Source organism: Lagenorhynchus albirostris, chromosome 6 (genome assembly GCF_949774975.1).
Source record: "Lagenorhynchus albirostris chromosome 6, mLagAlb1.1, whole genome shotgun sequence".
NCBI lineage: Eukaryota > Metazoa > Chordata > Mammalia > Artiodactyla > Delphinidae > Lagenorhynchus > Lagenorhynchus albirostris.
In genome coordinates this window covers 121,093,970-121,121,293 of record NC_083100.1, presented here as the reverse complement: position 1 = coordinate 121,121,293, position 27,324 = coordinate 121,093,970, and the positions used below count along the sequence as shown (strand labels likewise).

The window sequence follows — 27,324 nt, the reverse complement described above, 5'->3', positions numbered from 1 at the left end:
TGTGTCAGAAGCACCCTGTGTGATTACAATGCACATATGGAGTGTAGACCAAATTTTGAAAAATATTTGTTTTAAGTCTGAGAGTGGCTTCGCAAGTCTGAGAGTGACTTTTTTTTAAGTTAAGTCTGAGAGTAGCTTAGAACTTTAAAAAGCTGGTGCCTTCTTGTGTTTCTGGAAAATAAGAAAATATGCTACAAAATAATAATTTGTGTTACTGAAAATGTACCTTCCAGAAAAGTTAGATGTTACTGCACAGAACTAAGAGGAGCGCCCTTGCACATGGCGTTTTGTAAAATAGTCAATCAGAATGCTGGAAAGTTTCAGACAAATCGCCTTTTTGTAATTTGGTCATATCTGTGATAGTGATAATTTTTAACCTAATGATGTTTTTACAGAGGCTTATCTCCTGCAGAAGCAGAATTTAATTACCTGAACACAGCACGTACCTTAGAACTCTATGGAGTTGAATTCCACTATGCAAGGGTAAGTGAAGAAAATGCATTTTGATATTGTTGAGTTAGGCACCATTATTCAGCAAAAAAAATCTTTAATGCCCTGATAGGATTAGGCAACAAATGGAACAGTGAGTGCTGCCAGCATAGTCGCACTGAAAATTTCCTCTGAATATAAGTATTTTCACAGTTACAATCACTTAAGATTCAATACCTGACAAGAAGAGTGGTTGAAGTGGATTTTTCATGTTATTTTTCTACAAGGTAGTGTTTTATGTTATAAGGATAATTTTTGCTGACCATAAGAGACAGTACCTTTAGAATTTTTATTTTGCAAAATAAAAACTGTTACAGTGGGCTTCCCTGGTGGTTGGTGCAGTGGTTAAGAATCTGCCTGCCAATTCAGGGGACACGGGTTTGAGCCCTGGTCCAGGAAGATCCCACATGCCCTGGAGCAACTAAGCCCGTGCGCCACAACTACTGAGCCTGCGCTGTAGAGCCCGCGAGCTACAACTACTGAAGCCTGTGCGCCGAGGGCCCGTGCTCCTAACAAGAGAAGCCACCGCAATGAGAAGAAGCCTGCACACCGCAACGAAGAGTAGCCCCTGCTTGCCGCAACTAGAGAAAGCCTGCGCACAGCAAAGACCCAATGCAGCCAAAAATAAATAAATAAATTAAAAAACAAATTAAAAAAACTGTTACAGGAAAAGTAATTTGAATTTTTAACTTTTATGAAATCATTATCATAAAAGATGCTTTCACCTCACTGAGGCCTGTATTACTACACTCCTTTCATCATTTAGTAACATCATTATAAATTTTTATTTATAAAGCACAAAATCAGTTGTATTTACATATTTTGGTTGCCCCTCTGCCATTCCTTTGTTAGGATGGAATTCTATAATCACTGGCTTTTCCTGTACAACACCCTAACTTTTTTTTTCTTTTTTTTTTGGAGGAGATAAAGCTTTTATTTAGTTTATTTTTTTGATTTAATTTATTTATTTTTTGTACAGTGGGTTCTTATTAGTTGTCTGTTTTATACATATTAGTGTATATATGTCAATCCCAGTCTCCTAGTTCATCCCATCACCATCCTCCCTGACTTCTTTTTCATTGTGTCAATTTGCTGCTTCCAAAAGACTGTTATCCTCCTGCCATAAGCGTATTTGTGAGTGACTATCCTTCATTTGTGCGTCTCTTCACCTAGATTCCTTCTCATGATTGTTTCATCAAGAGATTATATTCCTTTAGAAGTACCTGAAGTACAGCTATTCTCTATACCTAATGAAAAGTGGAATTATAGGTAATCATCAGTTTAATTGGTGACAGGTTTTATATTTTCTTGGGACAAACTACTAAGCCTAATATGGATCCCAGCCTGAAAGGGAGTTAAGTTTTCCTTAGATAGTTATTTTTAATTTATTTTAACATATAGACATATGCAGACCCATTCCTTTTAAAAAACCAAATGACTTGCTTTCCTCACATGACTGGATCTGGTAATTCTGAGCATTTGTGACTTGGAAGTCTGTCTGGTTCCATTTAAAATGTTTAAGTCTCCCTTGAACTTCTTGTGTTCTTTAGAATGGGCCCTTCACCCTCCCTCCCTCTTTGCGGGCTATTACTTTTGAACGTGATTCTCCAAAGGTAACGTAGTGGTCACTAGATTTTGTTTTTATTATAGTACAGTCTAAAACAAATGGAACCTTAAATATGTACACTAGACTATGGTTAACAGTAAAAAAGACCACTAAAATCAGTCATTGTAGTGCTAAACAGTTTTCTAAAGGTGGTTTAGACTGCTGTTATCGTTGACTGCTGTCAATATAATACAAAGAATCTTAGACTTTTTTTAACTTAAGTGACATGGCTGGATCTCATACATAATTAACCATATCATTATTTATTGATTTGTTTAAGTTGTTTTTTTATTGTTTAAATTAGTAGATTGTAAAACTCTTTCTCAGAAAGCCGTAAATGTAGAGTGCCAAATTAAAGGAATTTAAATTTTAAATATTTTGTACAGACCAAAAAAAAAAAAAAGAAAAAAAACCCCACAAAACAACCCAGCTAGGAAAAGGTGTTTCTGCTGTATGTGGATGTGGAGAACTTCAGAAAATGTGCAAATGTTCAGTGAACATGAAGGGAAGTTTTGTAGCCTCAGGAACAAAAAGGACAAAAGGTAGAGGGGAGAGGACATAAAGAAAATACTTAAGTTTTAATTGAATATCACAAGCAAAAGTATGTTTGAAATAATATTTTATTTTGAAAAGCAAGGTAAGATCTTTTCTCTCTGCCTCCAGAATGTAGGCTGAAAAAATTAGAGTAGAACTAAGTTATTTATAGCAATCTGCAAGATGCAAATAAGTCTTAGAACCGTCATAGCAGTGCATCTGTTATGTGCCTTGCACAGTGTTGGCACTAAGGGTGACTTAGTGAACAAAACATCAATTATCCCTGCCCTCATGGAGCTCACAAGATAGTGAGGGGAAAGAATTAGAGCATGTATGAACAGGTAAGTATTTGAGAATATGAAGGGGCAAGTACAGAATGCCACGGGACCCTGTGGCAGGAACTTCTAATCCAGCCTGGCAGCAGAGGGTAGGGAAGGCTTCTTAGTAGTAATTTACTGAAGCCAGAAAAGTTAATAAGAACTAGCCAAGGGAGTAGTTTTCACCATAGAGCCATCAGGATGAAGGAAGACCGGGAATCAAGAGAGAACATGGCCTATTTGACAAAACAAAACATTTAGTACGCCTGCAAGATTATATGAATAAGGGAAAAGGAAACTATAGAAAAGAAAAGAATGAAGGACAGCTTCAGGATAAAAAGGAAAGAAGAAAAGATTTGAGGGGGCTTCCCTGGTGGCGCAGTGGTTGAGAATCCGCCTGCCAATGCAGGGAACACGGGTTCGAGCCCTGGCCCGGGAAGATCCCACATGCCGCAGAGCAGCTAGGCTCATGTGCCACAGCTACTGAGCCTGTGCTTTGGAGCCCGTGAGCCACAACTACTGAGCCCACGTGCCGCAACTACTGAAGCCCGCGCGCCTAGAGCCCGTGCTCCACAATGAGGGAAGCCACTGCAATGAGACGCCCGCGCACCGCCACGAGGAGTGGCCCCCTGCTCGCCGCAACTGGAGGGAGCCTGCGTGCAGCAACGAAGACCCAACACAGCCAAAAAAAAAAAAAAATATTTGTTTCTTAAAATAACATCATAAATCGATTTTTTTCTTGGTGTTCAGTTGTATGAGTTTTTAACACATGTGTAGTGTTCATGTAACCACAAACAGAAACAGAGCAGTTCCATCACCGCCACCCCCCACCCCACCCCAAAAAAATACACTGCCTCGTGCTGCCCAGCCTCCTACTGGTAAGTCCACCCTCATACTTACCCCCGGTTCCTGGCAACCCTGGTCTGTTGCCTGACTCCATAGTTTGTCTTTTCCAAAATGTCTTATAAATGGAATCCTGCAGTATGTAATCTTTTGAGACTGGCTTCTTTTACTTACAGTAATGCATCTGGGATTTATCCTAGGTACTGTGTAGTTCAGTAGTTCATGCCTTTTATTGCTGAATTGTATTCAGTTATATGGATGTACCATGGTTTGTTTCTCCAGTCACCCACGGAACGACATCTGGGTCGTTTCCAGTATTTTTTGTTTTGTTTTGTTATTAATAGTCCTACTGCAAACATGCATTTATAGGTTTTTGTGTGAATTTAAGTTCTCATTTCTGTAGGGTAATAATCCCAAAGTGGGATTTCTGGGTCATATAACAAGTGTATACTTAGCTTTATATGAAATTATGGAATTGTTTTCTAGACTGACTGAACCACTTTGCATCCCCACCAGCATCTTTGCAAGTTCCAATTGTTTTAGATCCTTTTAGCATGTGGCACTGTTTTGTTTCTTTTTAAGCTTTTCTGATAGGTGTGTTTTATCTCATCATGGTTTTCCTTTGCATTTCCCTAATGCCTAATGATGTTGGGTATCATATCTTTTCTTTGATGAATGTCTGTTCAGGTGTTTTTCCCATTATTTAATTTGTTCTTTTCTTTTTTTACTCTTGTGTTTTGAGAACTCTTTATATATTCTAGATACACTTTTTTTGTTGGATATGTGATTTGCAGATATTTTCCCCACTCTTTGTTTTGCCCTTTTGTTCTCTTAACAATGTCTGTCACAGAGCAAAAGAAAGTGATAGATTCTCATACCCCTTATTCAATCACTGATGGAACAGACATTTTAAAAATCAGCATAATATAGATTTCAGCAACATAGCAAACTGTAGAATACTGTATCCGACAAGTTTGGAGTACATATTATTTTTAAATATGCAGAATATAATTTCTGTTCATGGTACATTTAAGCTAAAAACAATAACAAAACGATGACTTTAAAAATCCTCCGAGTATTTGGAAATTAAGAAATATACTTCTAAACAAGCCATGGGTACAAATACTATCATTATTTCTACCCAACAGCCTCTGTGCACTGCTCTCAGACTCACCTAGAAAGAATAATAATTAGTTACCCCTAAGTTTGTGGTTAGGATCAATTGATAAAATAACAGATATCAAATTAATCTTGAAAATATAAAATAATTTGAACATATTAAATTAATACCAAGGAACATTGTGGGAGCTAAATTTAAATATTTATAAAGAATTTCTGACCTCTAAAAATGGAAGAAGCACTATCTCAGGAGTAATTGTTGGCCTAAGTGACTTGTTAAATGAATGGCTTGAGGGCTCACTAAATTCCTATCATCTTTACTAGAAAATCAGTCAATATTTATTACACTGTGAGAGTGGAATAAAATAGCATAATAGAGCTATACGATATCTATACCGTAGATCTTCAAGTTTAATCTCTGTTTTATAAAGAAGTTAGCATGATATAAACTCTTTGTTTTCCTAAGAAACTGATTCCTGGTTATCTAGATGTAAATGTAATCACAGAAGGCTTGGCCTTAGGTTTTTGTTAGGTATAGGATGCTCTAAATTGACCCTAAAACAGTTCTACCCAAGTTTTGGGCTTAATTGTGAATATCTTATTTCCATAGGTGTTTGTAATAATGATGAAGATAATTCTACTGAAAAATAACTTTTGCCCTTCAAAGTTTCAAGAAAAGGAAAGCTTAATGATGCTATTTTGATTATTCATTTATTCATTCAGTGAACATTTATTGAGCACCTTCTATGTTGCAAGTCCTGTTTATAGACACCATGGATACAGCAGTGAGTAGATAAAATCCTACCCTCATGAAGCTTGCATTCCAGTGGGCAAGACAGACTATAAGCAAATAATTGAGTATCTTAGAGTACATAGTATGTGATTCCATGGAAGTAAAGTTCAAGAATAGGCAAAATACCAGTCTATATCAGCAGAAGTCAGAACAGCAGTTCCCTCTGCAGAGGTGTTACTAGCTGGGAGGCTCCTGAGGGAGCCTTTTGGGATTTGGAAAAATGTATATGTTGGTTTGTGGTGGTTACATGTAAGTGTATATACTCAAGTTATGCAAGTTGTAAAATTTTGAGTTGTACACTTAAGGTTTGTGCATTTTACTGTATATTCTATTCAGTTTTCTTATGATTAATTAAAAGGTAATATATCAGATTGTGATAGATGCTGTGGAGAAAAATTAAGGTGAGAAAGGGGAGTGAGACAATCAAAAATGGGATATCAGAGAAGGCCTTCTGAGAAGGTGTTGTGCAGATGTTGAGGAGTTGTGCAGATATCCGTGGGGAGAATGTTCTAAGCAGAAGAAACAGCAATAAAAGGCCATGAAATAGTGTGCTTTGCACCTTAAGGAACAGCAAAATTCCATACCAAACAGTATGGCTGGTACAGTGAGCTGGAGTGGAGCGTATTGACATGGTCCAGGTGGACCAGGACTTTATAAGAATTTTACAGACTTTGGCTTTTAATTATAAGCAAGGCCAGTTGAGGGTTTGAGGAGATAAAAGACATGGTGTGATTTACATTTTTTTTAAACTGTTTTTGGCCACGTCGTGTGTCTTGCGGGATCTTAGTTCCCTGACCAGGGATCGAACCTGGGCCCCTGCAGTGGAAGCGTGAAGTCCTAACCACTTGACTGCCAGGGAAGTTACCCAATCTACATGTATTTTGAATATGGAAGTGACAGCACTGACTGATGTATTGGCTCTAGGGTGTGAGAGAAAAAGGATTCAAGGAATGATTCTAACGTTTTGGCCTGAACAGCTACAAGGATGGAGTAACTTCAGTAATTTGTAACAATCAGAGAGAAGCAGATTTGAGAGGGTGGGTCAGGAGCTAGTCTTGGGACATGCAATTTTAGAATACTTTTATCAATCGAAACGAAGGAAGGCAGGCAATTCAGTATATGGAACTGGAGTTCAGAGGCGAGGTCTGGACTAGAGCCATACATTTGGGAATTGTCAGCTTACAGATAATATTTAAAGCCGTGACACGGGAGCACTGAAGGAACATAGCTAGTAGCAATTGAAGATTAGAGGTCCTCAGAGCTGGAACACTTCAAATTTTAAAGGTTAGATGAGGAAGAAATAGCCATTTAGATAGAAAGAACGCCTTTCAAAAAGAATGCCTTTCTTTCTGTCAGACACTTGTGTGTCTTTGAAGCCAGGTGAATCAGGCGTGGTCAACTATGTCAGATGAGAATTGGGTTAGAAATGTGGAAGTTATTGTAATATTACCAGTATTGACTTTGTAATAGCAATTTTGGAGCTATTGTGATGGCCAAAGGCTGATTGATTAGAGAATATTCAAGAAAGACTGTGAGAACAGTAATTTTGAGAGATTTTACTGTGCAGGTTACAGATAATAATCACAGGAAACACCTTTGTAACATTTACTATGTGCCTGACAACTTTCTTAGGGCTTATATATATTAATCTCATTTAATCCTTAAAACAGCCCTGTGAAGTAAGAGTATTATCATCCTTACTCTCCAGATGAGGAAAATGAGACACAGAGAAGTTAACTAATTTAATCATATGATATCTGTTTCTGTTTTAAGGTTCTTCAAAAACCTTGTTTTTAACCTGCATATATTTGAGGACTTTTGGACATATTTGTTCGAATAATCAAATAATTTAAAAATATAATCCCTTGAAACAGAGAAAAGAATCTCTTCTGTACAATAGAGCTATATATATGATTTCATCTGTGTCACCCTAAAATATTCAGATCACATAGTGATTTTCCATATTCTGCTATGTGCTTTTTACTCATCAGGACCTGTCTAGACATAGCTTTTTTTTTTCTTTGCCCTTTTTGATTCTTCTGTATCTTTATGAAAGTATCAGTAGGTCATTACTTGTATTCACTTTCATTGAATAATTTGAGAGCACATAACACTGTTAGACCTATATAGGGCACACAGAAATATTTTTTAATTATTAATGAGTGTGTATTATGGCTAACTTTATACCTAACTACATGAAAAATATACAAACATAATAATTTTAAACTAATGATATATATAGGGGAAAATCATAAAGCTAAAAGGTAAAAGTGAAAACAATTTCAACATATATTACAGAAAGTTTTTTAGTATTCATATTTTATAAAGAGTCCCCAAAATAGAGTCATTTTTTAAAACATATAAGTAGAAATACAGGAAAAACAGAGATGAGCATGTTGAAGTATAACTTGGTATATAACCCCTTTGGAGTGCAAATACTGATATGAATATAATATTTGACCACTTCCATTTCTCAGACTCCACCCTTTTTATAGAGGTGTTTTAAATAATGTGTTCAAGGATTTTTATTACAGCATTGTTTGTAATATTAAAAATTAAGAAATCTCTAAATGAGTCAACAGAAATGGTTAAGAAATTGTGATAAATCCATATTTTGGAATAATATGCAGCAGTTAAAACTGATGAGTTAGAGGTATATATATTGATATGAAAAGATATCTACAAAATGCTAAGTGCAAAAGAAAAATTACGCAGTAATATTTCCCAGTTTTTGTTGATTAAAGAAATTGTGTGGTTATAAATACTACATATTTATATTTTGTATATATAAACAAAGATCTAGAAAAATATACAGTGGTCCCCCCTTATCTATGGTTTCTGTTTCTGCAGTTTGTTACCTGAGCTCACCTGTGGTCTGAAGATACTAAATGGAAAATTTTAGTGGCTTTGTGTTATTATTGTATTCTTACCATGTGACTGCAGAGAGACTAGAATGGTTAAGTGGTCCCAGCGACTTAGTGGAGAGTAGAACTGTGGTCTCCACCAGAAAGGAGGGGAGGGCACACTGCAGGGCAGAGTGAATGGACAGTTGAGGCATGGGTAGAGAATATTAGAATATCTGTTCACAGTCCTCCGAAATCTCATCCTGTTTACATTGCTGCTTTTTAACATGTTGTAAAATAAAGCGCATACACCTGTGTGTATATCTTAGTGAACATCTTTGTAAATACTACGCAGGTCAGCAGTAGGCTTTAGCCAGCCATTCCAGAAACGCTTTTTATATACTGTACCAATCATAGCCCCTTCCTACATTGTTCTTCTGTGGTTTTATCACACAGTGTGCCTTCCTGGATACTAAAATTTGGTCTTGCTTTTGGTTTGTTTTAATTGAATAACTTTAAATGTGTTTTAATCCCTTCTTCCCTTACCGTTCCTTAGAATTTTCTTGTTAAAGAACTGCACCATTTCACCTGTAGTTTCACATAGTCTGGACTTTGCTGATTACATATTCATGGTACAATTCAGTACATTCTACTGGGCTAATGAAGTTTTCACAGAGAAGGTGGACTTGATCTAGACTTTGGTTAGGTTTGATTTGATTCATCAGAGAGACGTGAAGAGTTGAGAACAGCATTAATTAAAACATGTCATTATGGGTACACAAAACACGTGGAATGGCCTGATGGGAAGCAGGTTTTTACTAATTATAAAGGGGGAAATGAAATGGGACGGGGTGGTCATTTCAGTGCCAAGCTAAACAGCGGAGATATTTTCCTACAGATAATAGAGATCCATTCATTTCACAAATGGGTAGGCCTTTCTACATCTAAAAACCTGAAAGGGCGCAAAACAAAGGCCCTGCACTCTGCTACTTAGGTTCTAGTGAAGAAGAGAAAAAATAAACAGATTAAACAAGTCAGTGTATAGCGTTATATTAGATAGTAATAAGTGATAAGAAAAGCATAAAATAAGGTGGTCAGCGTTCGTTTTTCTATACACTGGAATTAATAGCATTTGTATCCATAAAGGACGTAATACTTATTTTCTTGGTTCTCTTGCCCAACTCTGGCAGTACCTTGGGAACTGATACCTCAGTCTAGATAACTATGATTTGAGAATTTGATAGCTATATAGGTAGCTATAATTTGAGAATTTGAATTCCTAGATATCCCTGCAGTGTTTTTTTAACGTTTTTCTACCAACATAGCAGCCTGACTGCTTTACGTATTTATTGAGTTTTTCATATCTCTTTAATGGCATTCGTTCCTCTCAAGTGCTTGGTGGCCCTTGGTTGTATACTCCTTTCGTATTTGTGATTGCTACTTCACTTGGTCACGCGTGATGTTTGTCCTTACTGTGGCCTGTTTTAGGTGCTGGAGGAGGGAAGGAAGGAACTGCCGGGTAGAATGTGCCTATAGTTTGCTTTTTCAGTTTGGGGTTCTCCATGCCTTTTGGGGATCATTCTGTTCCTGTCCCCAGTATCCACACTTGCTCCACACTTGTAGACAGGCTGCACACACTTCTGTGTCCTGTAGCTCAGTCTAGATTGTAGGGTTGATAGGAGCTAATTATCTTCCTGCTCCTACCTGATCATCCTGACGGGAATTTGAGGCTTCCCCTTGGGCTGCGGTTTTCTGGAATTATTTTCTCTCCATAAATCTGATCTTATCCACTTTGTCTTCACAGACTCCTCAAAATGTCTGGCCCACTGATTACATACCTTTCAGTGTTATGGATTGTTTTCAAGTGTTAGGGATGTTTTCTGTTTTCATATATCTTCTCTGATGTTTTATGAGATTGGGAGCAGAAGGAATAAGCAGAGCGTATATTAAGTCGCCGTCTGTGAGGCTGGACCTGCCATCTTGCTTCACACTTCTGATTGACGTCCTTTAAACAGTGATTTAAGACTCTGATAATAGTGTGCAGTGGTGCTGGTTATTGCAAAAGAAAAGGAGCAGCCAGACAAATTAATATACACTGCTGTGTTTGGCCACTTACTACACGTTAGCTTACCTAACAGGCTAATTTAGTAATATTTCATTTAATTAGAAATTATTGAAACTACATTTTAAAGGTTTTTTTCCTAGGGAGACAATTACAAAATCTTGATTATATTTTCATTAATTAGTTCTATCTTCTGATCACATAAATGCTAGGGATAAAAGCATTATTGCTATATTAGTTTGCCTGGAGTATATTTCAAGTCAAGAAGCAGAGCTATTTCAAGACTGATTAGCAGCTGAGAAAAGTTTTAATTCCACTCATTCTCTTAATAGTGCAGGTCAGCTGTTCACGTTGGATCAGTCAGCATGAGAACTCACCCATCAAAGCACAATTCAAATTTCCTTCTCAGGAGCCTTCCAAACTCTCCAGCAATTGTCCCCACTCTATACTCCCATAATGTTTTTGTTGTATTATGTCTGTTACAGAACTTCTCATTATATTGGAAATATTATTTTATTACAGGTTGCCCTTCACCAAACTCTGAACTCCAGGTTTTCTTCACTTTTGCAATCCTACCACCATATTTACACAGTAATTGGACCTTAATAGTTTTAGAAATGGAAAGATGGGTACTAACTTGTCATTCTATAAGATGAGAAGGTCTTTGATTTTCTATATCAAAGAATCAGTCCCATTTATGAACTGTGGGAAATCCTGAAATCATTTTTGCTTTAGATTAATAAATTTTAATAATGCAACATTTAAGTTTGATTTGAAGTATGTCCTTTATTTTTATGATGTAACAGTTACCATATGGATTTGTAAATATTCAGTTAACTGTTGCCTTTGATGAAATGTCACACTGTGTAAAAAAAACTAATCATATTTTTAAAATATAACTTTAACAGTTTATTTTAGATTTGCCATTTTCTTTTTTTTTGTTGTTTTTTGAAGGATCAGAGTAACAATGAAATTATGATTGGAGTGATGTCAGGAGGAATTCTGATTTATAAGAACAAAGTACGAATGAATACCTTTCCATGGTAAGAACTTCCATCAGTACTTTTGCTTTTACCATTATATTACCAAATACAATTCATATTAAAGAAAGTGGTTGTTGAGCTATTTAATGTTGTCATACAACTTTGTCCCACTTACTTGGAATCTACCAGAAGATACCTATTAAAATAATTGAATTATTTGTTTCCGAAGTATCTTAGTTTAAAGAAAATACTCCTTTGCGAATTTTTCTCTTAGTCTCTAAATCTGTACTGTAGTGTAATAGCTAATATTGTCATATTTACTCTGCGTCTCACGCTGTGCCAGTTGTTTTGAATACAGTACTTCACTTAAATGCATTCAGTGGGTGCTGGTTTATTAGTTGGAACATGGGCATGGTTGCTGCAACAAAGGCCCCTTATTACAGTGGTTTAAATTGGTACTGGGAAAGTATGGTGGCTCCATGGGGTTTAAAACTCATGTTTCTTTTGTGTTATTGCTCTGCTGTCCTTAGCATGCTGTGCTTATCCTCGTCGCCCAGTGCCTCACTCACTGTCACTCCTATGTCCCAAAGTGAGGAAGAAGGGGAGGTAGCATCTGCCATTTCCCTTTAAGGGGATAACTTGAAAATTGTAAAAATCATATTGATCACATATCCCTTGTGTGAATATCATATAAGTAACTCGGGTTTTTAAAAATAAACACAATGATTTTCTCTAGGGGAAGAAGCAAATACAAAAGAAATATATTGTATCAATCTGTTTCTCTTTATATCTCCTAAAAGAATTGGTCCAGATGTTTCAATATCTCTGATTATTATTTAATAGGTTTTTGTAATTAGTCACTTATATAACACTAATAGAAATATGATAACTGACAGAAGCTATTATTTTAGAAAATTGCCACAATTACGTTGAGAAAATAAACATAAATTTCCCCAATAGGTCACTATCTAGGAAAACATGAAATACAAAATATAAAATTGATGAAATGAACTTCATCAAAATTAGATATTTTTGCTCTCCAGAAGACACTGTAAAGAAAATGAAAAGGCAAAAAACACTCTTTTATAAAATACATATTTGATAAAGGACTTATCAAGAGAATGTAACGGACTCTTATAGCTCAGTAATAAGACAACTTGATTAAAAAGAATAGGCAAAATATGTGAATAGATACTTCCCCCAAAGGAGATATACAGATGGCAAATAAGTACACAAAAAGATGCTCAGTCATTAGTGAAACGCAGATTAAAACCGCAGTGAACTATTACTGTTCACTCACTACAATAGTTCCAATTAAAAAGAATGATAATACCAAGTAATGGCAAGGAAGCAAAGCACCTAGAAATCCCATATATTGCTGGTGGGAATGCAAACTAGTAGACCAACTTTGGAAAACAGTTTGGTATTTCTTCAAGGTTAAACATAGATTTACCATATAATCTGGCAATTCTATTCCTAGATATTTACCCAAGAGAACTGAAAATACAAGTTCGTATAAAGATTTGCACACTGTGTTCATAGCTGTATTATTCATAACAGCACAAAACAGAATTCCAGATGTCCATCAGTTGGTGAAAGGACAAGCAGATTACACTTGCATTGGAATACTGTTTAGCAGTGAAAGAAATGAACTGTTTTACACACTAAACGATATGGGTGACCCTCCCCTCAAAACATTATGCTAAGTGTAAGAAGCCTGACACAAAAGATGACGTACTCTTTGTTTCTATTTATATGAAATTCCTGAGAACACACAGTATAAAGACAGCAGACCCTTGGTTGCCATTGGAACATTTTCAGGTGATGGAAATTGTTACATGGTGGTTTGGGTGGGTGGTAGTTACACAGCTGAATACATTTGTCAAAACTCATTGATTTGTTTGCCTAAAATTGGGATATTTCATTTTATATATAAATTATACCTCTATAAAGCTCATAAAGAAAATCAAAGGTCATTTAGTGTTTCATCTCACATCTTTTAAGTTCTTCCTGTATAATTCAAATTGTGTTATGTTCAGAGGAGAATACAAAACAGTTCAAGACATAGTCCTTGCCTAAAAGTGGGCACATAAAAATTAATTACAAAACATAATAAGACAATTTGTAACTTAAATGCTTCAGAAGAGATAGTTACAATTGTTGACTTTCATAATGGTAAATGTGCATCTTCAATTTTAATACTTTTCTGATTTTACTAAAGACAGTTAAAATACTTTTTATTAATTTTACATTTTCTATGAATGTCAAAATCAGAAATAAATTCTTTTCAGGTGATGTGGTTAAAATGCTAATCTAAGTTTTTCTGTATTTTCAAAATTGTACAATAAAGATTCTAGAAGAGTTTTTGACAAATTACTTTGGAAACACCAAGGATATAATTTCACTAGGGAAAATTGTAATGGCCCTATGGTATTTGAGATGGTTTTTAAAGGATGAATAGAAATTTCTTCAGTGAGGAGGAAGTATGGAAGAGGTATGTGTGTATAGAGGGTTCAGTCAGGGAATTCAGGGTAAAGGTACCAAACATTTGCAGGAGCCTAATAGTAAGAAAGGACGTGGCAAGTTGAGGAGATGATGGGATATTTGGTTTGATTTTTTTTTTTCAGTTGTCTTCACTGAGGACAGAAGCAAGGGCACAAGAATTTAAGATATAATAATGTTGCTTAGGAGAGAAATTAGATTCAGATTGTGAAGGATCTTATATATTCCATATGCTGAGGAGTTGGTATATTATTTCATTATTAAATATTCTTGAAGGTAGTTTCATGTTGAGAAATAGAACTCATGTTTATAAGTCTTTATCACACAAGTTAGGTTAAAAAGAAGAATGTGAGCATTTAAGATATTGATTGGAAAATACTATATAGTATTCCTTTAAACTTTTATTTTCCAGAATTAAACTAAATAGATGGGATTTAAAGTTGTTAAAGCTACTAGACCTACATCATCCTGGAACATAAGGATTTCTTCTGATCCTAACTACTCATAGCAGTACATACTACAACATTAAGAGTACATTTATACATATACCACAAATTGCCATGATTTAAGATCCAATATCAATTGATTTCCAAAGAAAATCAATCATTAAGTTGTGTGAAAATCATCAAATACATGGTTTACTTTTAGTTCTTAAAGTATGGATCTATTTTCACAAAAGCAACATACTTCTTATTAATACTACATGTGAATAAGGAACCATTTCAGCCTCATCATCTTTATTCAAATTAGTGTTCGTAGAATTGCCATTGCCCTTAAATTGATATTTTAGCAAAGTATTGTGGAAGTCTCCTTGAGGAAATCATAAAAATCACTTGATAAAAATGGAGTATGATTACAGCTCGGAATTACCAAATTTCTACATGAATGAAGAGTTTTGAGTAAAGGTGGAAGTTTTAGAGCTGATAGTTTTATAAGATTAATAAGGTAGGAAAAAAATCACTTGTGGATTTTAATGCATTTTATCTGTACCTTATAACCCCGCAACTTGGGTGTTGTTAGCATTGTTTTTATGGATAAGGAGTGAGAAATGCCAGAGAAGCTGACTGGGCCAGTGTTAACAAGTATGATGAGTATGAAGCAGAGCTTTAAATAAACCTGGGTCTTTCAGTTTCTGAAACACTAGCTTCTCACTTACCTCTTCTCTCAAAATTAGAGCTATGTGTAGAAAAAGTAGTGTTCCATGTGATAGATTCCCTCATTTCTTTCCACATACGGTTATCCCTAAATTATCCAGTTCAAGTTCATACTTTTAAACTGTTGAATACTGAATTGGGAGTTACTTGGATTCTGTAATTAGACTTCATTAAAATTAATGCTCATCAAAAAACATCATTAGTAAAATGAAAAGGGATGGAGAGAGTTCTGGTTCCCAGTCCAGCAGGTAAAGACTTTGGAAGTTGTCACCCCCTGTCCTCACAAGAAAAAAAAAAAAACACTGAAAAAACTCAAAATCAGCAACTCTTTTGAGATCCCTCAGAGAATTGAGGACACAGGGCATGCTTACTGCAGCTCTGAAGACTGGAGAGACAGGTGAATGCAAGGCATGACAACTTACCAGGGCTAGAAACCACCGCTGCGGCCACCCCTGGCAGGAGTACATGCAGGGTGATTGACAGATTGCTGGAGATGGAGCAGAGACTAGCTTGGACTAAGTTACTTAGGAAGGACCCCTCGTTCTCATGAGTTTTACTACCAGGCACCCCACCAGGATCTCAGGGCGAAGATTGGAGAAAAATCCGCTTGTGTTCGAAGGGCAGGGATGGAAGTTGAGCAGGAAAGTAACCGTTTTGAAATACGCTCAGAGCTTTCTGCTCTCCTTAACAAAGATCTGCCCTCAAGGAAATCTATTTTACCAATACTTAACCAACATGTGTTTTACCAGAGCCTAACCAAGGTGGGGGAAGGGAAGTACCCATTTCCAGCCCTCTCTGTACTTCCTGTTGCAGCTAGGGAGGGGTGAGCTGACGGGCACCGAAGGGTGCAGCCAAGGGGCTCAGACCACTAAACCCGAGACCTAATCACAGGATTAAAGACGAGTTCCTCCCCAGCCCCAGACTTAACTGACACATCACCAGGGCTCCTGTATAATAACAAAGCGTCACAACTTAAGTCACTGCAAAGCTCAGGCTAATTAAGGACTGTCTTGGGAAACCCAAAGACAACAGGAGAGACAGAAACCAGGATAGTAGAGGAAATAGCGTCAAGTGCCTGCCTCAGAGACTGTTCCTTTGGAACAGTCACAATTTGATTGAATTCGTTCCTGAAGCAATTCATGGCCCAGGGCGCTGCTGAAAATAATAGAGCAGTGTGTTGGCAATTAGAGGAGTTCTCAGCTGGGTGTGGTTTTTGAGAGAATGGGATGATTAGTACCCCTGGTCATCTCAGTATTCCTGTGGGCACACCCAGAGCTGTGCTTTCCTGAAGAGCAACAGCAGAAGCCTAAACTGGAGGTTGAGGGTGAAGATAGAGTCCATGTACGTAAACTACCAAATAACAGGAAGCTGGGAAGATGGGAAACAAATACTTACACTCACTGCGATGCAATATGTAAAACATCTGGTTGCCAGCAAAATATTACAAGACACACAAAGATAAAGGAAAGTATGACCCATACACCTGATAATAGACAAGCAACAGTTATAAGTATACATGTGCATAATAACACAGTTTCAAAATACATGAAGGAAAAAATAAGGAAAAATAGACAATTCTACAATCGTAGTTGGAGATTTGAGCATATCCCTCTCAGAACTCAATACAAAAACTAGACAATAAAAAATCAGTTGAAATAGTTTCAAGCACTATCAAATCTCGTGGCTTAATTGATATACAATACTGAAACTGTGCGACTCAGCTTGCACTTGAACCTATGGGCGGGGACTCAAACCCAGCCAGAACCCACTGTCTTTTAATTGAGATCACACACATGGTCTCAGGACTTACTGAAGCTCAGGTTCTTTATGTCTAATCACAGAAGGAATTCAGTGAGAGACAAAGTGATAGGTAAGAAGTGGATTTATTTAGAGAGAAACACACTCCACAGGCAGAGGGTGGGCCATCTCAGAAGGCAAGAGGCCCCAAAACATGGTGTGGTTAGTTTTTATGGGCTGCGTAATTTCATAGGCTAATGAGTGGGGATTATTCCAGCTATTTCGGGGGAAGGGGCAGAGATTTCCAGGAATTAGGCCACCACCCACTTTTGGCCTTTTATGGTTGGCCTCAGAACTGTCATGGCGCCTGTGGGAGTGTCATTTAGCTAATGCATTACAATGAGCATATAATGAGGCTCAAGGTCTACTGGAAGTCGAATCTTCCGCCATCTTGGATCTAGTTGGCTCTTACCAGTTTCTGTCATATCCTATGGCTATGTCATTCTTTCAAAGGTTGTGCCCTGCTCCCCTTCCCTCCTGTTTCAATACTATGCCTAGTAACAGCAAAATACACATTCCTTTCAAGGGTACATGGGTTGTTTACTAGGAGAGAAAATATGTTGAGCCATAAAACAAGTTTCAATAAATTTTTTATTGAGTTATAATTAATATAACATTATATTAGGTTCAGGTGTACAGCATAGTGATTAAATATTTCTATACCTTATGAAACAGTCAGCACAGTAAGTCCAGTTATCATCCGTCACCATATAAAATTATTATAGTATTATTGACTATATTCCCTCTATATACATTACATCCCCATGACTTATTTTATAACTGGAAGTTTGTATTCTTAATCCATTTAACATTTTTGTCTTTACCTGCACCCTTTTCTCTCCTCTGGCAACCACTCATTTGTTCTCTGTATCTGAGTCTCTTTTTGTTTTATTTTTTAGATTCCACGTATAAATGAAATTATAAGGTATTTGTTTTTCTCTTTCTAGTTATTTCACTTTCATAATACCCTCGAGGTCCATCCATGTTGCCATAGTTGGCAAGATTTTATTCTTTTTTATGGCTGAGTAATATTCACACACACACACACACACACACATATACAAACACATCACATCTTCTTTATCCATTCATTATTGATGGACACTTAGGTTGTTTCCATATCTTGGCTGTTATAAATAGTGCTGCAATGAACACAGGGGTGCATAAATCTTTTTGATTTAGTGTTTTCATTTTCTTTGGATACATACCCAGAGGTGGAACTGCTGGATCGTATGGTAGTTCTATTTTTAGATTTTTGAGGACCCTCCATACTGTCTTCCATGGTGGCTGCACATATTTACATTCCCACCAACAGTGCACAAAGATTCCCTTTTCTCCACATCCTTGTCAACAGTTGTTGTTTCTTGTCTTTTTGATAATAGCCATTCTGACAGGTGTGAGGTGGTATCTCATTGTAGTTTTGATTTGCATTTCTCTGATAATTAATGATGTTGAACACCTTTTAATGTCCCTGTTGGCCATGTGTATGTCTTTGTAAAAAATGTCTATTCAGGTCTTCTGCCCATTTTTTAATCAAATTTGTTTTTTGATACTGAGTTGTATAAAAAAGTTCTTTATATACTTGGATATCAACCCCTTATTGGATATATCATTTGCAAGTATCTTCTCTCATTTGGTAGGCTACCTTTTTGTTTTGTTGGTTTGCTTCACTGTGGAGAATCTTTTAATTTGATGTAGTCCCATTGTTTATTTTTGCTTTTGCTGCCCTTACCTGAGGAGACATAACCAAAAAATATTGCTAAGACTAATGTAAAAGAGGTTACTGTCTGTGTTTTCTTCTTGAAGTTTTATGATTTCAGGTATTACATTTAAGTCTTTAATCCATTTTGAATTTATTTTGTATATAGTGTGAGAAAGTTGTCCAGTTTTCATTTTTCTGCATGTAGCATCCAGTTTTCCCAACACCATTTATTGAAGAGACTGTCTTTTCTCCATTGTATATTCTTGTCTTCTTGTCATAGATTAATTGACCATGTGAGCATAGGTTTATTTCTGGGCTGTCTATTCTCTTCCACTGATTTATGTGTCTGTTTCTATGCCAGTACCAGACCGTTTTGGTTACTGTAGCTTTGTACTATAGTTTGATGTCAGGAAGCAGGATTCCTCCAGCTCTGTTATTTCTCAAGATTGTTTAATTATCCGGGATCTTTTGTGTTTCCAAACAAATTTTTTTTTTAACTTTTCATTTTATTTTGGAGTATAGGTGATTAGCAATGTTGTGATAGTTTCAGCTGTACAGCAAAGTGATTCAGTTATACATATACATGTATCTCTTCCATGCAAATTTTGAAATTATTTGTTCTAGTTCTGTGAAAAATGCCATTGGTATTTTGATAGGGATTTCATTGAATATATAGATTGCCTTGGGTAGTATGGTCATTTTAACAATATTAATTCTTCCAATCCGAGAATACAGTGTATCTTTGCATCTGTTTGTGTCCTCTTCAGTTTCTTTCATCAGTGTCTTATAGTTTTCCAGGTTTTACATCCTTAGGTAGATTTATTCCCAGGTATTTTATTCTTTTCAATGTGATAGTCAATGGGATTGTTTCCTTAATTTCTCTTTCTGATAGCTCGTTGTTAGTGTATAGAAGTGGAACAGGTTTCTGCATATTAATTTTTTATTTTGGGGTCCTTTTTTATGATTTTCATTTCTGTGTTTACATTGCCCATCTGTTCTTTGTTCTTGCTTTCTACTTTATCCTTTGGAGCTCTTAGCCTGTTAATCGTAGTTGTTTTAAACTCCCAGTCTGATAAGTCCCACTTTCCTCTCATATCTGGTTCTGATGCTTACTCTGTCTTTACATTGTGGTTTTTGCCTTTTGGTATGCCTTGTAATCTTTTCTTGATGGGCAGATAGGATACCCTGGTAACAGGAACTCTGTAAATAGGCTCTTAGTAATGTGGTGGTGAGGTGTCGACAGAAGGGGGTTTTCTGTAGTCCTGTGATTAGCTCTCAGTGTTTTAATGAGCCCAGGCCTCTAGACTGTGAGCTTCACAGTGTTTCTCATTTTTTTTTTCTCTCCCCTTGGGTGGGACAGGATGGCTAGAGTGGGCTGGACTTGGGTATTTTCCTCCCCCAGGTCAGGCTCTGGTTAACAAGATTCCCCTAAAGGTAGGCCTTGTTAAGAGCAGAGTGCTCTGGCCTAGTTCAGCATGGTTTCTTTCCCTTTCCCTGTCGGAAATCTGAGGGTACTTCTCTTTGGTATTTATTTTCGGAATCTGTTTGAGCTTCTAGAGCTAAATCTCACAATACCGTGAGGTCCGCCCTATGACTGGGGCCTCTTGGGGTTTTTAACTCTCAGGGTTGACCACGCTGAGCCTTCCACAACTCATAAAATACAGTTCAGATTTTCCTACCCTGGCACTGCTTCCTCTGGCAGTTTCTGCTCCTGAATCTTCTCTGGGAAGCTCTGATTCCCTGTACTCAGCTGTTGGTCTCTCAAATCTTGGGGGTAGCCGTTTGCCCTGTGCTCTTCCCTTCCTTGTGTATTTAAGAAGAGTTGTGGATTTTTCAATCTGTTGAGCTTTTTACTTGTTGCCAGGATGGATTGGTGATTTCCAAGCTCTTAACGTGCAGAAAACTACTTGCAGTTTTAAAGAGTAAATAACTATATTATTGGTATTCTTAAAATTTTAACTTGTGATATGTGTTTTTATGTATTTCTTTAGACACAAAATTGGGAAATGTATAGTTTACAGCAAAATGTTCTGATAAAACTAAGCTCAGTTGAGCATATAAATTCTAATTATTTTTTCACGAAGCACCAAAAACTTTAATAGATTCTTTATGTACTTTATATATGTATATATAATTAAATATTTAGACATTACTAAACATACAGTTAAAAGATTATTTTTTAATTTTTTAGATTAATATTTTTATCTTTGTTCAATATTTTAAATACTCCAATTCATTCTCTTTTTATCCAGGTTGAAGATTGTAAAAATTTCTTTTAAGTGCAAACAGTTTTTTATTCAACTGAGAAAAGAATTGGTGAGTTGATCTTATTAACATAACTTAAGTCCTTTAAGAAATAAGTCGTCATTCATTACAGAACTTTTAGTGCAAGTAAATGTGTTAATACTGTTAATAACTGCCTACTCAGTTAAGTAATTCACATTTTATGACAAAGTATATCCCTAATGTTTCTGTGGTTCTGATCAGAAGTTATTCTAGATATCTGTTCTGCTATCTCTTGAACTTAGAAACTGGTCTCAATTGTGATGTTCATTGTCGTCCCCAGGGTCCATTCATGAGGTCAGTAACTGAGCATTTATATGTCCTTTTTCTTTCTTTCTTTTTTTTTTTTAAACTAAATCTACAACACTTCCTTTCACATAGGAGTACATTTCATTTGGGGGATTCTGAGCGTTTAGTTTTGTTCCTAGTTAATGAACGTGTAGTACATTTCCTCCCTTTGTTGGACTGATGTCCTTTTTGTGTATTAAATACAACACATTATCACAGAAAGTACAGTGTTGGAAAGAATTTCATCTTATAAATGATTTTATCTATTTCATCAAATTAAATTAACCTTATCCTTTGACTGACATTACTAGAAGTCTTGACAAATTAATGCACATTTCAGGACGTGTATATGTGTATATGTGTATAAAATGTATTCAGGGACTTCCCTGGCGGTCCAGTGGTTAAGACTTCGCCTTCCAGTGCAGGGAATGCGGGGTCGATCCCTGGTCGGGGAGCTAAGATCCCACATGCCTCGAGGCCAAAAAACCAAAACATAAAGTAGAAGCAATATTATAACAAGTTCAATAAAGACTTAAAAAAAAATGGTCCACATCAAAAATACATAATAAATAAATAATAAAATAAAATGTATTCAAAGCCTTAAAATATATTTGAATCAAATGTATTTTATAGAGGATATTGATCTACTGACTATGATTCATCATTATACTCACAAAACATAGACGTTTTATTTCAAGAGAGTTTTTATTGAAATAAAACCAACAGAAATTAAGTACAGTGCTTGATAAGTATATAATATACAATGTTATTATGTAGAACATTACTACCACCCTGGCAGCTGGTATTATTACTAATGGAGTTGACGCCCACTAGCAGTCATTAACTCTCCCAAAAGGTAAATATTATTCTCATTTGTATCATCGTGGATTAGTTTGCTTAGTTTTGAATTTTAAAATCTAAAATCATACAGAACGTTTTCATTTTTATCTGCCTTCTTTCCCTTAACATTGTGAGATTCATTCGTGTTGTTACACCTAGCGATAGTTTGCTCCCTTGCTGTGGAATTCTACTGAATGAATATACCATACATTAGTTATTCATTCTTACTATGTTAGTGGACAGTTTTGCCATTTCCACGTTGTGACTATTATGATTAATGCTGTTAATGAGCATTCTTGTACATGTTTCAATAAATGTTTAGAGGAATAAAATATAATAAATCATATCTGGAAACTAGAGAACAAACATTTTACTTTGATAATTATATTGGTAGGAGGCGGTGTTTAAGTCAACTTTTCCAATTTGCTCCCCATTATAGTGCTATTGTTGTTAGTAATACTAATAATATAGTATCTAACATTTCTTAAAGTCTTACTGTGTGCCTGGTAACGTATCAACCGTTTTCATATCATTTAATCCTCACAACCATTCTCTGAGGGAGTGTTAATGCATACAAAGCAACTGTTACACAGAATTAAGAATTCTCTGGTGATCAAGAAGTGATATTTTAAGCATATCATCTTCTAATATCACAGCTTAATATTTATACATGGGCATTTTACTGTATTTTAGTCATAGAAGGTATCTTCATGACCTTTTGATAGGCAAAGATTGCTTTAATAGGACATAGAAGGGAAACTAACATTAAAGGAGAAGATCAGTAACTAGAACTGGTTAAAATTAAGAACTATGTTCGTCAAAAGACATGATTAAGAAAGTCAAATAGCACAGAATATGTGTATGATACACACACACCATCTATGTCCTTGGTTGTGTATCCAGCCCAACCCAGAAGTACGCTAGTGACTTGAACAGACACTCCAGAACTGAGAATATCCCCGTGGCCAGTAACATGAAAAGCTGTTGAACCTCAATTAAGCATCAGAGAAATACAGATTATAACCAAAATGTGATAATTTCACGCAACCACCAGAATAGTGGAGCAAAAAGATGGGGAGCCAGTGACCGGGGAGTGTGAAGAGCATGCGCTGCTGGTAGAGGGGGTGCCTGTCAGGCTGATCATTTTGGCAACGGCTGGGCGGCACCGACCAGAGGTGAGCGCATGGCATCTATGGCCCAGCAACAGAAATTCGCACCTACGCGCATCTGACAAAATACAGGAATACACACAGGAACAACATTTTCACATCACCAAACTAGAAACATTAAATGTCTGTCAACGGTAAACAGGTTAATAAACTGTGGTCTGTTCACATGAGAGAATAGTGTGTAGAATGAAGTGAGTCAATTACTGCTTCACAATTACATGGAGGAATATAGAAACATAATATTGAACAAAAGAAGTCAGACCTAAAGACATACATGTATGAGTCCGTGTATGTAAAGTTGAGAAACAAGCATGATAACCTGTGGGCATAAAAGTCAGAAGGGGGGCACACGTGTACAGGTTATGTGGTATTAACCTGTGGGCATAAAAGGCAGAAGGTGGGCACGTGTAGAGTTTATGTGGTATTAACCTGTGGGCATAAAAGGCAGAAGGTGGGCACGTGTAGAGGTTATGTGGTATTAACCTGTGGGCATAAAAGGCAGAAGGTGGGCACGTGTAGAGGTTATGTGGTAGAGACGGGAAGACAAGGCGCTCGGAGGCGCTGCTTAACGGTCCATTTCTGGACCTGGTTGCAGTCACTGTGTGAAAATCATAGCTGTACACCTATGATGTATGTATGCCTTGCTATAGATAGTTCAGTGAAACCATTTATTTAAATAGCAATTTGTGCCAAATTTTTAAAGAAAAATTAAAGAAATGCTTCTGTTGCTGCTTATTTTAACTTTTTAATTAATTAATTAATTTTTGGCTGTGTTGGGTCTTTGTTGCTGCGCGTGGGCTTTCTCTAGTTGCAGCAAGCGGGGGCTTCTCTTCCCTGCGGTACATGGGCTTCTCATTGCGGTGGCCTCTTGTTGCAGAGCACGGGCTCTAGGCACGTGGGCTTCAGTAAATGTGGCACGCAGGCTCAGTAGTTGTGGCTTGCAGGCTCTAGAGCGCAGGTTCAGTAGTTGTGGCGCACGGGTTTAGTTGCTCCACGGCATGTGGGATCTTCCCGGACCAGGGCTCAAACCCGTGTCCCCTTCATTGGCAGGCTGATTCTTAACCACTGCGCTACCAGGGAAGTCCCTGTTGCTACTTATTTTAAAATAAGAATTTCAAAATAGTGTTCAGAAGTGCTGAATGTTTTTATTTACTTATTTACAATCTAGACAGATTTATAAGTTTAGAGATATTGTTGAAAGGTCTGTTGATGTATCTTAAAGTTTAATTTGTGGGCCAGGATTGTATTTTGAAATAACTATAGCTACTAAGTTTTGAAAATAGATACATATCAAGTTTTAAATTTGTTTCTAACTGTGTTCTAAAATAACAGTTCCTATGAGTTGTAATATTACCAAATGAGGTCCACATTTTGCAAACCTTTCCATTAATTTTACTGCTTTTTTATGGGATAAGCAAAAAAGACACAGGAAGGGTTAGTGTTTGTAAAGGTAGAGTATTTACCTGTAAAAAATAAATTAAATGGAACATTAGATCCTGACATTCTCATGATATTCTCTGCATTTTGTCATTTATTACAGCATGAATCTAGAGAAGCATTATTAGGATTTAACATGGTGAATTACAGAGCATGTAAAAACTTGTGGAAAGCATGTGTAGAACATCACACATTCTTCCGTTTGGACAGACCACTTCCACCTCAAAAGAATTTTTTTGCACATTATTTTACATTAGGTTCAAAATTCCGGTATTGGTAAGTATTGCTTACGCTTTGATACTTCAGTGTTGGATTTTTTCCTCCTTTTAAAGAAAAGTCTAGTTTACTGAACCATAGAATCTGTTACTCATGTGCGCCTACTAAGTCAAAGTCTTCGCGGGGTTTGGCCGCTTTGTCTAATCAGCAGAAAGTTCTGTAGGTTCTCATTATAAAGCCAGACTTGAGAAACCTGTTCCATTACCTGTATTCCAGGTCGTTATTTCCGAAAGTAAATCAACTGTATTTAATTAGTTACAATCTACTCCTGCTATAATTTCCATTGTCTTTGTTAAATATTTGTAAGATGACTTTCTCGTGAAGAAAATATTTAGATGTGGCCCAGAAAAGATTTGTATTGTAAACCTCAGGCATTTATAAATGCCCCATTTGTAATCAGAAAATAAAACACAACAGCATAAAGCGTCGTACAGGATATACCATTAAAAACACATCCTCCTTCCAAATAAAAGTAGCCCCAAAATTCAGTATCAGCACTTAACTAGAATTAAGGAAATTGTAACCATAAAAAAGGCACAGCAGGTTCTTAAGTGGCTTGATGTCATGATTGGCTCCCCTGTCACCATCCTAAAAGCAGTACTGGGAAAGTAAGGTGTTGGTACTTGTAAATTTAAAGGTAATTAGGTTTAGGGAATGAGTATGACATCGGTAGTGAGAGTCAAGGAAAAATCTAAAAGTCTTATCTATTGGTACTAAATCTTAGCAGGTACAGAAGAAATCTCCAGTGAGAGAACAGTGCAGACCATACTGGTATTCCTTCAATAAATTTAATTCCTTACCTAAACGACCACCGGGGTTGTTATACAAGAACTATACTTAACTTTAGCAGAACTGTTTCTTCCCTCTGACCTTGAAAATATGACATACACGTCAGTATACACACACCACTTCAATTAGGCAACAAAGAAATTAATAGAATGTAGTAACCAGCCTTTAACCATAATTTAAACCAGTCTCAGATGAAAAAAAAAAAATCAAGTAATTTCCCCAAACTATACCACAGAAAACAAAATCTAGTCACGATGACTACAGATACCAAAGACATTTGAAGAAACCTGTTTGGGAGAAAATCATCCCTGAAACAGGATGAAATTTCTACCTGATATTAACAAAAAGAAACTAGCTCAAGGGACTTGCCCAGCGGTCCAGTGGTTAAGGCTCTGCACTTCCACTGCAGGGGGCATGGGTTCGATCCCTGGTCAGGGAACTAGGGTCCTTCATGCCACATGTTGCAGCCAAAAAAAACCAGAACAAAACAAAAAAGAAGGGAAATTTCTCATCATGGAAGTTGAAGCGCTAAACAGTAAATTAAATAATTCTTTAAAAAAAAAAGCTCAAGAACTATCTAATTAAAAAAGAAAATACTGGTTGAGGGCAGCAACACTTGCCGTTCAGGCTGTTATTGCCCTTGGGGGAATATGGACCTAGTACTGGCAGATTTTACATTTTTAAAACAGTTTTATTAAGGTATAATTGACAGAATAATTTACCATATTTAAAGTTTAAAATGTCATGTTTGGGGATGTATATACGTCCATGAACCCATTACCACAATTAAGATAGCAAGCATATCCACCCCGGGATTTTCCTCTTACCCCTCTGAAACCCGTTTTCTCTCTCCTCTCTTTGTCCCCATGTATCCGCTGGCCCGCTTTCTGTTTCTATAAATTGGTTTGCATTTTCTAGGGTTTTATATAAATTGAAAACATATATTTTGTTGTTGCCTGGATTGATGGTTCATTTCTTTTTATTGTAGGGTAGTATTCCATTGTGTAGATATATAACACATTTTGTTTATCCATTCACTGAATTATGGATATCAAGTGGGTTGTTTCTCTGTTTGGCTTGCTTCCGGACTTGGGCTATTACAAATAAAGCTGCTGTGAACATTGATGTGGAAGGGTTTGTATGGACATTTGCTTAAGTTCCCTTGGTTAAATACCTAGGAGTGGAATCACTGGATCTTACGGTAGATGTATGTTTAACTTTGCAAGAATCTGCTGGTCGTTTTTCCAAAGCACGTGTTATCGTTTTACATGCCCACCATCAGTGTATGAGAGTTCTAATTCCACCAGATTCTTACCACTGCCTCCTGGTATCTTTTCATTTGACTAGTTTTCTGAAGAGCATGTAATTTTGATAAGTTCAATTTACCAGTTTTTTCTTTCATGGATCTTTCTTTTGGTGTCATATCTAAGGAATCTTTGCCTAACCCAAGGTCACAAAGATTTACTCCTGTTTTCTTCTAAGAGTTTTACAGTTTTAA

At 36.5% G+C, this 27,324-nt stretch overlaps 1 protein-coding gene across 1 annotated transcript in view; it reads left to right on the top strand.

Annotated features, from left to right (window-relative positions):
• Nucleotides 1–27,324, top strand: part of PTPN4 (protein tyrosine phosphatase non-receptor type 4) — a 170,757-nt gene that overhangs the window by 83,048 nt on the left and 60,385 nt on the right. The window contains exons 9-12 of the mRNA XM_060153152.1: nucleotides 396–483; nucleotides 11,561–11,649; nucleotides 20,997–21,060; nucleotides 24,865–25,037. Coding sequence (XP_060009135.1) covers nucleotides 396–483; nucleotides 11,561–11,649; nucleotides 20,997–21,060; nucleotides 24,865–25,037 — 414 coding nt within the window. The remainder of the gene's footprint in view (nucleotides 1–395; nucleotides 484–11,560; nucleotides 11,650–20,996; nucleotides 21,061–24,864; nucleotides 25,038–27,324) is intronic.